Source organism: Petaurus breviceps, unplaced genomic scaffold (assembly GCF_028583685.1).
Source record: "Petaurus breviceps papuanus isolate PSGF00001 unplaced genomic scaffold, PetGlider_PUasm1.0 174, whole genome shotgun sequence".
In the NCBI taxonomy this organism is placed as follows: Eukaryota; Metazoa; Chordata; class Mammalia; order Diprotodontia; family Petauridae; genus Petaurus; species Petaurus breviceps.
This window is the reverse complement of record NW_027185761.1, coordinates 26,107,602-26,120,109: the sequence shown is the minus strand read 5'-3', so window position 1 is coordinate 26,120,109 and position 12,508 is coordinate 26,107,602. Positions and strand designations below refer to the sequence as shown.

General features: G+C 43.3%; 1 protein-coding gene across 5 annotated transcripts in view; it reads right to left on the bottom strand.

Moving 5' to 3' along the window:
* The window catches only part of SRGAP3 (SLIT-ROBO Rho GTPase activating protein 3), a 299,497-nt gene that overhangs the window by 149,930 nt on the left and 137,059 nt on the right, over positions 1-12,508 (bottom strand). For all 5 annotated transcript variants that reach the window (XM_069084036.1, XM_069084033.1, XM_069084034.1 and 2 more), the window contains exon 2: positions 9,520-9,712. In XM_069084036.1, the coding sequence (XP_068940137.1) occupies positions 9,520-9,712 (193 nt within the window). The remainder of the gene's footprint in view (positions 1-9,519; positions 9,713-12,508) is intronic.

Below are 12,508 nucleotides of genomic sequence, written 5' to 3'. Positions count from 1 at the left end.
TGGCATACTAACAACCAGCTAGTGTAATTATTAGTGCAGGAAGCAAAACGGAGAAAGGAGAAACGGGCATGTGGGGAGAAGTGGACAGCAGGAGAAATTGACTTCATCAAAAACGTCCCCCGAGATGTTTTTGCTGCAGCTATGGGGCCAGAAGTAGAACCAAAAGTTAAGGAAGGAAACTTAGAGAACATTTTCCTTTGCAAGGCAGGAATTCCCTTTGAGAGGATTTCTGACAGGCAGCCGAACTATCACTGTTCGCCTCTAAGATCTTCCTAAAGCTCAGATCTGATCCTACCACTGTCCTTCCCGCTCTTCCCTCGCCACCCCCATCCAATATACTCATGTACACAGTCAATAAACTCCAACAGACCCCTATGACCTCCGGGATAAAATATAAAAAGCTCTGTTTGGCTTTTAAAGTCCTTCCCAACCTGGCTCCTTCCTACCATTCCAGTCTTCCTATACTTCACCTATAATCCAGTAGCACTGTCCTACGGGCTATTTATTTCTCATATCTGACACTCCAACTCCCAACTGTGCATCTGCATAGGCTGTCCTCCACACCTGGAATTCTCTCCCTCGCTGTCTCCTGGCTTCCTTTAGGTCCTAGCTGAAAGCCCACCTTCTACAAGAAGTTCTTCCTGATCCTCCCAATGCTGGTGCCTCCCCTCTGCTGATCAGCCACCATTCATCCTTCCTGATATTTGCACATAGTTGTTTGCGTGCTGTCTCCCATTAGACTGGGAGCTCCTTGAGGGTAGGGGCTCTCTTTTTGCCTTTGTCTGTATCCCCAGCTCTTTGCATGGTGCCAAGCACAGTGTAAGCATTTTTAAATGTTTGTTGCCTGAATCCTTCCAGAGACAGAGACTTCCATGAACCTGGTCAAAGGAATAATATGGGTGTTTCAGTTGCTACCACACTGACATCCTGGGTGAGACTCACCTAGGAGAATGATGGGACATCCCCCCTGTGGCCTATAGATAAGGACGAGCCGGAGGCAACTCTCCATTGTTAATTTTTTAGTGTGAGCATTACACCTCAGAAATCAGCAAACACTTGGAATCAGAGCTTGATTTCCTGTTTCTGCCCAAAGGTATACCTTTTATACTTTTCTGATTCAGGGCAATTTCCATTGAAGGGAATATGATTCCTAGGTTAAACCAAATCTGCTTAAGGTACATAAATGCAAGCCCAGTTAAGCCCTGCTTTGAAATGTCAGTAGATGTTATTCCAGTATGTGGGAGACCTAGAACAGCCTTAAGGAAAACTATAAACATTTATCAGCCTACAAAATCAATTCACTGGACAGTCCCCCACTTGCTCCCCCTCCCCAAAGCAATAAAAACGATGTACTTGCTTTTTAAAAGCTCTGTGGCACATGAGTAAGTGGCCCAGTGCCTAAATGGCTCACAAATTGTAGGCGGCAGAGAACAACTGGGAATGAACCAGGAGTGACTTGCTGAGGTACAAGGAGAGGGAGGTCCAGAGGCTCAGGCCACTCCAGCCTATGGCCTGGAACCATGGGAATGGACCAGTCTGGGGTGCAGGGGGTGTGCAATCCTATCCATGTTTGACCCATCCCACATACAAGGAAGATTGAATTACAAAACTTTGGTTGCACCAACAGAAACAGAACACCCAGAAATAGAGAGATGAGAGTCCACTATACTTAGCCCTGGTCATCAGGGCCAAAGACCTCAGCTAGGGATCGTGTTCAGTTGTGGCCCCTCTATTTTAGGCAGGACATTCATAAACTGGAAAGGATCCAGATGAGGGACTCCAGGATGGTGATGAACCAGGGGTTCATGTGTTAGGATAAATGGTTTAAAAAGAATGTCGCACTATAAAACCCGGAGATGATGAGGGAGGGTTTTCATCCTGACATGGGATTTCACTAGTGGAAGGATCTCCTGGTGTGGAAACTTCCTCCATCAGTGCAATTTATAATCTTGAAACGTTGCCTAACCACTGAAACATTAAGTGAAACATTAAGCTGGGGTCACCCAGCTGGTATGTGTCAGGGGGGAGACCTGAACACAGATCTTCCTGACTCTGCTACCAGCCTTCTATCAATCACAACTCACTTGACACTTGACATCCCACATTCATTGCCTACCTTTATTTGAAATCCTTTCTTTCCAAGTTAAACTCATCATAAGAATAATATGGGTCTTCCAAATGAGACAGTATATATACAGAGCTTTTCAAACCTTAAACCACCATATAAATACTAGCTATTACTACTTATTATTATTTCAGTTGACAATGCACTCACACCTATGTAACTGGGACATTCTTGCATGGCCTATAGAGATATCTATACTTTCCTTCCTTCTTTCTCCAGCTCCAGGGTAGAGGTGGGGGGTAGGGAGAACAGCTGTGGCCTACCATTCTTGGCTTCTCAGCTACGATTCTGCCATCCTGGGCATCCGTCTTATATGTCTGACATATTCCTTGAGAATCAAAAACTCACAGTTCAACCTCATCATTCTTAAGCTTAGTAGAATAACTAAATCATATTTCTTCCCTCCTTCCTTTCCTTCCTTCCCTCAATCCTTCCATCCTTCAGTCTACCCTTTCTACCTTCTTTCCCTCCTTCCTTCATTTCTTTGCTCTTTCCTTCCTTTCTTTTTCCCCTCCTTCCTTCATTCCCTGCTTTCTTCCTTCATTTTATCCTCCTTCCTTCATTTATTCCATCCTTCTTTCTTTCCCTCCTTCTTCCCTCCCGTCCTTCCTTCATTTCCCTTTCTTCCTTCCATTTCTCCTTCCTACTTTCCTTCCTTCTTTTTACCCTCCCTACTTCCCTCCCTTACTTTTTTCAGTCTGCTTATCTCTAAAATGAGGATAGTAATACTTGTCCTACCTGCCTCATAAGGTCGTTGTGAGAACCAAGTGAGCGATAAATATAGACTAATACTTTCATTTTTTTTACCAATGGAAAACAGTGTAATGAAATGGAAAGCCCCAAAGTCTAGAAACCAAATCTGGGTTTTGGTCTCAGCTCTACTACAAACTAGCTGTGGGCCCTTGGGGAACAACTTCTCTTCTGAAGGGATCAGTTTCCTCATCTTCTCAGGAGGGGAGTTGGACGGCATGATTCTGAAGGTCCCTTCTCACTCTAAAATTCAAAGTCATTTTTTAGGAGCTGCCAAGTAGAGGACACAGAGAAATATGACAAATGACTTCTGTCCTCAAGGGCCTCACAGAGTAGTCAGAAGCAAGACACATCACAAGAGCAGCTAACCTAACCAAAGGAAGGGAAGTCTTAAGGCCATGTATATACAGGAAGTATGAAAGGAATAATACAGCAGATAAAGGCTGTAAGTTTGGTGGAGGGAGTGGTCACCTGTGGGCTGGTCACCAGCAAATCAGACATCTCTCCATGCATTCTCCACCCTGAAGATTAAAAAGACAGTTGGCATCCAAAGGCCCACGCTGGACTCTTGACTGAGCAGCCCTCACCCTCTGGGCCCTGACTCTGAATTAGCATCATGCAGGGGGCCTTCTCTAGCTGTACAAGCCTGGAACGGACTTCTAATTAGACATTCACAGGATGTCACAGAGCCCACTTTGCCCATCTGCCAGATGCTGCTCCCGGTTCCATCTGGCGACCAAAACTAATGAACCCACAAGGAGCTGGCTGAGCTCATTAATGGCTTCAGGATGGGCTGGGGACTCCCTCCTGTCCTCCCTTTCTTCCCCCTCCCACTCTAACTTCCCTATCTTTTCCTTCCTTCTTCCTCTTCTTATCCCTCCCCATTCAAAAAGATACCTAAATTGCTGTGTGGGTGAGGAATAAAGTTTTATTTATAACTAAGTGGGAAAACAGCCAAGCCCCTTTCCCCACTCCCCACCCCCTTTTTCAGCCAAGCCCCTGGCCGATGAGAAGGCCTGAGGGATTCTGGCTCTGGAGATAATCCCTTCTAGGATCCGAATGGCCCAGGAGACCAAGAGCTCGAAAGGAAAACTGAACTAGAAGGGAGGGGGGAGGCCGCAAGCACTGAGGTGGGAAAGATTTCAAAGAGACTGCTCTGATTCAGTCTTTGAAATGCTTTTTAAATGAACCAAAGCTTCCTTGGCTGGAGCCAGAACTGTAACTAGAAAATTTCTGTGTCCATGGCAAACAACACAAGATAAATTCAACTGAGGAGGCCAGGAAGAGACCTGGGACACCACCCCATGGGAAGGAGGGATCAAAGACCACAGGACACAGATGTTCATGGGTGTCAGGAAGAAATGTGAAAAAGGAGAGGAGAGTAGAGCTAGGCCAAAGAGAAGCTCACCTGAGGCTTCGAGTGAAGGGGGGCGGGGGAAGTACCACCTGGTAGATACCTATTTCAATTATACTAGTAATTATACCCAAGGTAGTGGTTTCTGTGCTCCTAAAGGAAATTTCAATGCTATTAGCACCCTATACATTTCAGTGCTCTGAAGCAAAGCCCTAGTCAGTCCATCCTAGTTATACTTTGGTCAGAGATAGCAGGGAGCTAAAGCCTTTGGAAGGCAGAGAAATGCAAAGGAATTTCACTGGGAGCTCAGGCACACCAGCTGCTGCTTCCAAAGAAGTTTCTTCAATTCTCATTCATTCACTGAATATCGCTAACCCAATTCTAGGATTCCTACAAAATTTCTATCTCAAGTATAAGGGGGGGAGGGGGAACTTCTTTTAAATTCAATGGTCAGGGTTGGGGGGGGGGTGTGGAACTTTACCAGGGAATTATAAGAAAAAGTAGCAGATAATATTTTTATAATTTACCATATAATACCATCATAAGAGGTCACATACTATAGTGCTTTCAATCAGAAAGTGCTGGATTCAAGTGCTAACTCTCATTTCTACTTCTACGACCCTGGGAGAGTCATTAAATCTCTCATGGTGCCCAGACCAATCTGTAAGACTATAAATTGCAGAGTCTCTGTGCCTCTGTATCCTCAGAGGAAGCTCCTCGCTGGGAGCTCCCTTTAGCTCCATTCAGAATAGCAATAATATCGAATATGTTATACAGAAGCTGAAACCATCAGGTTTACAAAGATATGAAGATGTTTCTCAGAGAATCCTGTCTCATCCCATGCTGAGAAATTCCACACTTGGAACCCTTAACCCAGACAAAGACAGAGAAGGGTTCGAGGTCTAAACCCAGGGTAGTCTTCTCTTTCCTAATGTCACAAATTCACGATAAATCTTTCAGCAACCAAGTGTTAATCAGATACCTAGTCCTCTGCAGCTACAGCATTGCAGACTCCCAGAAGCTGAGAAAATCCATCTAGTGCAGAGGTTCTTAACCTGGGGTTCACAGACAACCCCAGCCCAGCCAAGGGGTCTCTGGATCAATCTAGGGGGAGTCCATGAACTTAGATGAAGAAAAAAAACCTCATCTTCATTTTCACTAATCACTAACTGAAATTTAGCATTTCCTTCAATTATAATTTTACAAAAAAATAAAACATTATTCTGAGGAGTCCATAGGATTCACAAAAAGACATTTACAAACACCTGATCTAGTCCAACCTACATATAAAAAGAACCCCACTTGAAAATATACAAGGTGGGGAGTGACTATGTGGTGCAGTGAATAGAGCACCAGCCCTGGAGTAAGGAAGACCTGAGTTCAAATCCAGCCTCCAACACTTAACACTTACTAGCCCTGTGAAGTCACTTAACCCCAACTGCCCAGCCCCTTCCAAAAAAAAAAAGAAAAGAAAAAGTAAATATCTAAGGTGGGAAAAACCATACTCTCTGGTGGTCCATTCTATTTTGAACAGTTCTATTTATGAAGGTTTTCCTGACATGAAACCTGAATCTGCCTCTGCAGCATGCATTCATTGTTCCTATCAATGCCCTCCAGGACCAAACAGAACAAGTGAAACCCTCCTGCTATCTGACAGCCCTTTTATTATCATGTGCCCCCCAGCCTTTGCATCTCTAGGCTAAGTATCTTCAGTTCCCTATGAAGCTGATTTTTTGGACCCAGGTGTAAGTCTTTACATTTATTCCTACTGAAGTTCATCTTATTCAATCTAACTCAACACTCCAGCTACTCAAGATCTCTTTGGAGCCTGACTCTTACAATGTGTCAGTCATTCCTTCTCAGTTTTGGGTACTCTGCAGAGGTGATGATTATGCCTTCTATTCCTTTATCCAAGTCACTGATAAAAATATTAAATAGCACAGGGCTGGCACAAACTGCTAGGATGCTCAGTTCAAGACCTCTTACTATGATGACAATAAACAAATATTCTTTGAGTCCAAGCATCAGACCCATTTTCAGTCAATTAAATTGCACATATCACCTACTTTCCATCTTCTCCACAAGAACAGGATGAGATATTTTATCCAACGCTTTGCTAAAATGTAGATAAACTATAACCACAGCACTTCCCTTCTCCAATCAAGCAGCCTATTCACCACGCCAGAAATGGAAATGAAGTTAGTCTGGCATGACTTGTTCTTGATGAAGCCAGATTGGCTCTTTGTAACCACCATTTTTCTTTCTAGACATTCATCAGCCAACTCTTTAATGATCTGTTCTAGAGTTTTCTGAGGAACTGAAATTAAGCTTACTGACTCATTGGTTTTGTAGACTGTTACCTTTTTTGAACGTGGGGAGATTTGCCATTAGACAATCTTGTGGGACCTCTCCCATCCCCTATGATCTTCTAAATATCACCAACAGAAGTCAATAATGATTCAGTAGGTGAGAACATTGTTTATCTGGACCTGGTGTTCTGAAGTCTTCACGGGAAGCTAAGTGCTCCTTTAGAGTCCCCTTACTTATCTCTGGAGGCAACCAGATGGCACCGGGCCTGGAGTCAAGAAGACCTAAGTTCAAATATGGCCCTAGATGCACACTAGCTGTGTGACCCTGGGTAATTCATTTAACCTCTGTCTGCCTTGGTTTCTTCATCTGTAAAATGAGAATGACAACACCTACCTACTATCAGGGCTGTTATAAGGATAATAAGAACAGCAATAATGATAGCTAACATTTACATTGCACTTTAGGGTTTGCAAAACACTTGACGGATATTATCTCATTGTATCCTCACAGTAACCCTAGGAGATAGATGCGATTATTGTCTCCATATTCCAGACAGGGAAATGGAGGCCCAGGGCAGGGGAAATGACCCGCCCAGGGGCCAGGTTCAGCAGCCTATGCAGGATGCCATGTAGCTGACAACTCTCCTGTCCTATCTGGGCACAGACAGCTCTTGAGGAAAATGCCTCATTTTTGGACTTTTGTCCCCAACATGCAGCCCAGTACCTGGTCATACCGCCAATATTTTAAAAAGACTTGTTTAATTGACTCGAATGCTAGGTAATGTGGAATATATAGGAGGAATATAAGCTGAGGGCCCTGCCTTCACAGAGTTGATGGTTTAGCTGGAGAGACAAATTCAGCATAAATGAAACCATTAGAAGTCCAGATGTGAATTAAGGCTAAAAGAGTCTGAAGTCCATGGGTAAGCAGAGAAGGAAGGCCCCTCACTGGATGCAAGGTAGGAGCAGCTGAAGGCTGTTTGAGACCAGACCAAGAGGATGAGACACAGACGATGCAATGGTCTAAATCCTGGGGTAGGGGGAGGATGGGGGTGGAAGGAGGGAAGTCACCCTGACCCTGTGGTTGAGGGCCGGTCAATGGAGAGAGGAAGAGGGAAGGAGAAGAAACTCTAGGCAGGGTGATTGGAGGAGAGAGAATGAATTAGAAGGGGGAGAGTAATTACAGTGAGGGACTCCAAGGATAAATACAGAAAGAATGTGGTTAGCAGCATCCTGCCTACACATCTAGGGGTGGGGAGGGGGCAGAAGCCAAAAGGCTTTGCTTCTACAGTTCTTAAAACCTGCCAAGCTTGGTGCCCAAACCAGATGGAGTTAAGAGGAGGAGGAAGAGGCAGCAGAAAAGCTCAGCACCCAGGCCAGGGACTGGAGAGAGAGGATTTTTTCACATATCCAAAATGGAAAAGGTGGGTCCTCTTGAAAACAGGTGGAATCAATTGACAAATATTTATTAGACACCTACTATGTGCCAAGCACTGTTCTAGGCACTGGGAATACAATACAAAGAATGAAACAAGCACTGTTGGCAAAAAGCTTACATTCAAATGAAATAACATTGAATATCTTTTGGGATCTCTTTAAGAACCAATTCTTAGTTATACGGCTCTAAAAATATCTAATAAAAATAATAGCTAGAACTTCTAAAGTGCTTTAATATTAGCAAAGCACTTTACCAGCATAATTTTATTTTTTCCTCAAAACAGCCTTAGAAGGCAAGTGCCATTATTATCCCTATTTTAAAGATGGGGAAACTGAGACACACAGCGGTTAAATGATTGCCCAGGTTCGCACAGCTAGTTAAGTGTCCAAGGCTAGATTCAAACTCAGGTCTTCCTGACTCCAGGCCTGGCACTCTCTCCACTGTACCTCTTAGCTGCCTGTGTGACTCTTACCAAGTCAGTTACCTCTGATTATCTACCTCACAGGATGATAGGATCGTAGGTTTAGAGCTGAAGGGACCTTAGAACACATCTGATCCAGCCTCTTCATTTTACAAATAAGGAAACTGAGGCACTAGTAAATGTCTGAGGCTGGACTAAACCCAAATCTTCCTGGCCTGAAGTTTAGTGTCCTCTCTACCATACTATGCTGTCCCTCTCAACTTCATAGGATTTCTTTGCAGGAAATACTTTACATGTGACCCAGAAATTCCAGTACTAGATTTATACCCCAGGGAAGCCATAAGAAAAAAAAAGTCCCCTCAAACACCTATCTATTCATAGTATCATTTTTTTTGTAATAGCAAAGAATTGGAAACAAAGCCGATGTCCATTGATTAAGGAATGGTTAAGTAAACTACGGTATGTGAATGTGATGGAATGTTACTGTGCTGTAAGGAGTGATGTGTGATGCATCCAGAGAAGCATAGAAAGATCTCTATCAACAGATGCAGAATGAAGTAAGCAACAATACACACAATGAGTCCAACAATGTACACACACACACACACAAAATACAAAGTGAACATTGCAAAATTATAAAGAAGTGTAGCTGGAAAGAAGATATATGATGAGACACTCCCAAACCCACCCTTCAAGAGGTAAAGGCCACAGATGTTCCACATTGCCCATATTTCCAGACATTGTCAATGTACTAATCAGTTACGCTGATTCTTTTTTTTTGTCTTTAAAAAATACCATTTGTTATATGAGATGACTTTCTGGGAGGGGGAGGGATACTGGAGAAAATTACAGAGATGTTAAAAAAAGATACAAATAAAAACTTATTTTTTTTTAAATTTAAGTACAAAATGTGAGCGACTAGCAATAGCAATGTTAATAGTAGTGTCAGTCCAACCCACTTACTTTAAAGAAGAGGAAACTGAGGCCACAATAGGTGCTGCCCCCAAGACATAAATGAGCCCTTAATTCTACCTGACTGAGGCCACCCAGAGAGACAGAGAGCCCGGGCACCTTTATGGCAAACCAACTTGACCACAAGGTCGGAGGCATCGATTGGCTTACTTGAACTGGTGTTCTCGGGAGCCTCGGATCTTGGAGGAGAAACGCTCGGCCAGTTTCTCCAGGCTGCGCGAATACTCGAGCTCGATTTCCGCCTTCCTTCTGAAGAACTCCTGGAGATCCTGCAGTAGCTGCAGCCTCGACTCGGACTGCTGCTCCAAACATTTAAACTGCTCGGCCAACTGAGTCCGGATTTCTGCAGGCAAAGCAAGACAGGGGCATTATTAGGCTAGTGTTGGAGGGCCTCGGGCACTGTTGGTTACACATGAACTGAGACAGTCTTCTCTGCCCCCCTAAGTCCCTTGAGGGGCTTTAGTCCTTCGAATATTCAAGCCAGCTATCATTCCTACCCAAAAAAGTCTTCTCTTCTCCAGGTTAAGGACCCCCTAGTTCCTTCCACCATTCTTCATATGCCATGTTTTCCAGACCCTTTATCACTCTGTTTGCTCCCTCTGGATGCATCTGTCCAAGCCCCTCTTAAATACTTAAAGTATCTGCCCCAAGACCAGATTGTGCCTTATATTCCACCTATCCCCAATGCTTTGCACAAAACTGAGCCCATACAAGACCCTCCATAAATATTTGTTGAATCGGTGCTATAAGGAGAGTTCAGTAATCAGGGTTTAACCACAGGGTATCAGATTTAGAAAGCACTGACAGAATTTGCCACAGCAACCCACAAACAAAGCTCATTATCCAAGTAGCAAAACTTTGCCTTTCTTCCATTCCTCAGCTTTTTGTTCTTCTTGCCCTGGGCATGGTTTGTGGTGCTTTGCCCTGGGTCTAAAAATTCCTAATTAAAGTTCCACTTGGAAATAAACTAACACTTTGAATTTCTAGAATATTAGGTAAAGTTTTGCCTACAAATAAGTATCAAAAGGTCTCACACAATTAAATGCTAGCTTTCGTTATTGTCATTATTATTATTTATCAATATCACTACTACTGCTGCTACTGCTGCTGTCAAATTGAGGATGGCACTCTCCCCATGGGATAGACCACAAGAACCTCACAGTGTATCAATGGCTCCTAACCTCCAAGAGCTTAGAAGCAAATATGAAACAAATACCAAGCAATCAAGGCTTTGTGAACACTAGATAAGATTTTCAATTGCCTTGTCTGAATGTTACCATCCACCCAAGGCCTTGAGTCTTAACTGTAACACATGCAACTCAAATTGTCACAAAATAAATACCAACATGGCCAGAAGGCAGAATTTTTCTGCCACTAAAAATATGGAAGCTTAATATAAAAAAAAGTCCCTTGAAAAAAATGTTCCTCATTCTGTGTCTGCCTGTATGTCGTACCCTCAACAGCTGCCTACCTAGCCTGGACCTTGGCCCAGCTCTGGGCAGAGGACATCTCAATGTGCCTGCCTTTATGGAATGGACACATGACTGAAGCAAGGGGGGCCTAGAATAGCTAATGTTTCTTAGTGAGGTGACATCACACTTGGCCAAGGTTTTAGAGTTAATTCCATGGGCTAAGGATATATGTGGGCAGAATGTCACCAATGGCTGGAGAATCTTAGGATGTTAAAGCTTCTAGAAACCTGAGGGCTCAACCAGCCCACCCCTATAATGGGTGACTAAGAAAAGCTGAGGAGGCAATATATTGAGTGGAGAGAGAGTTACCTGGGAGTTAAGTAGGTTCAAGTCCTGCCTGACACCCACTAGCTCTGTGACCATGTGTAAAAACATTTGACCTCTCATGTCTCTAGGACTATAAACTATAGAGTGGGTGTGGGCCTACATTTGTAGATGAAGTTTCCACCCCCGGTACTTCCTCGCACAGATGAAATAAGAGACAGAGAGACTAGGATGATTTGAAACCATCTAATCTCAGCCCTTTGCAGCTGATAGCTACTCAGTCATTCCCACCTCTTAGTGCTCTTGGCAGGGATCAGGGTCACAATCCTAAAAGAGATGGACCACAGAGCTCTCTCTATTAAGATAACTAAATAATTAATACACAAATGAGGTAGACTTATTGGTAATGCTCTTAGAAAGGAATGTCTTAGTGAAGAGACACAATACTTTAAGTTGGCCTGCAAAATATAATTTGGGTGACTATATGATCCCTTATTTGAAATTCAGAATAGTATAGCAGAAAGAACACAAGACTAGGAGACTACACACTTCTCCAAAACCCAGGGGGAAAAGGGCCTGGAGTAAGAATAATTAGAGCTTAAAGACCTCTAAACACCCTCTGGTATCATCTCCTAACCTGGACAGAGATTATCTCAGTCTTAATTTATGAGTACCTGTAATGACCAGCCTCTAGAAGATTTATAAATCCTCAGAGCTGGTACTACTAAATTTAGTCAGTCAATTAATATTTATTAAGTGTTTACTACCTGCCAAGCATTGTGCCAAGTGTTGGGGATAACAAAGAATGGCAAAGACAGTCCTGCCCTCAAGGAGCTCACAGTCTAATGGGGGAGATAACATGCAAACAACTAGGTATGAACAAAATAGAGATAAAGGCTGAGACAGAGAAGGATGGAGATCTCAAATCCAAACACACAATACTTACAGTGCCCAGAAGACAGTAAGGACTTAATTAATGCTGATGACTGATCATGAGGTTACCTCAGGTCTTGTCTGCCCAGTGCAGAAGGCAGTGGGATTGTCACCTTTTGTGACTTGAACATTCAGCTTCCACTAAGGTTACAAGAGCTTTTTTAACCACGTCACTACATTGGTGGTTTCCATTACAGTCATATATTGATTCACAAAGAAAATCCCAGTTCTTTATCATATAGGTTACTATAAAACTGGGCATCCACTATCTTGTTTCCATATAAATGGGGAGTGAGGGGAGGTAAATTGAATGGAAGATGGATTTTATTCTGATCCCTGCTAAATTTCACATTTTTAGCTCTGACCCAATGTTGTTGTAGCCATCGCCACCATCACCATCATCATCATCACCACCATCACTATAACCATCATTACCACCATCACCACGAGTATTACCATCACCCCCATCA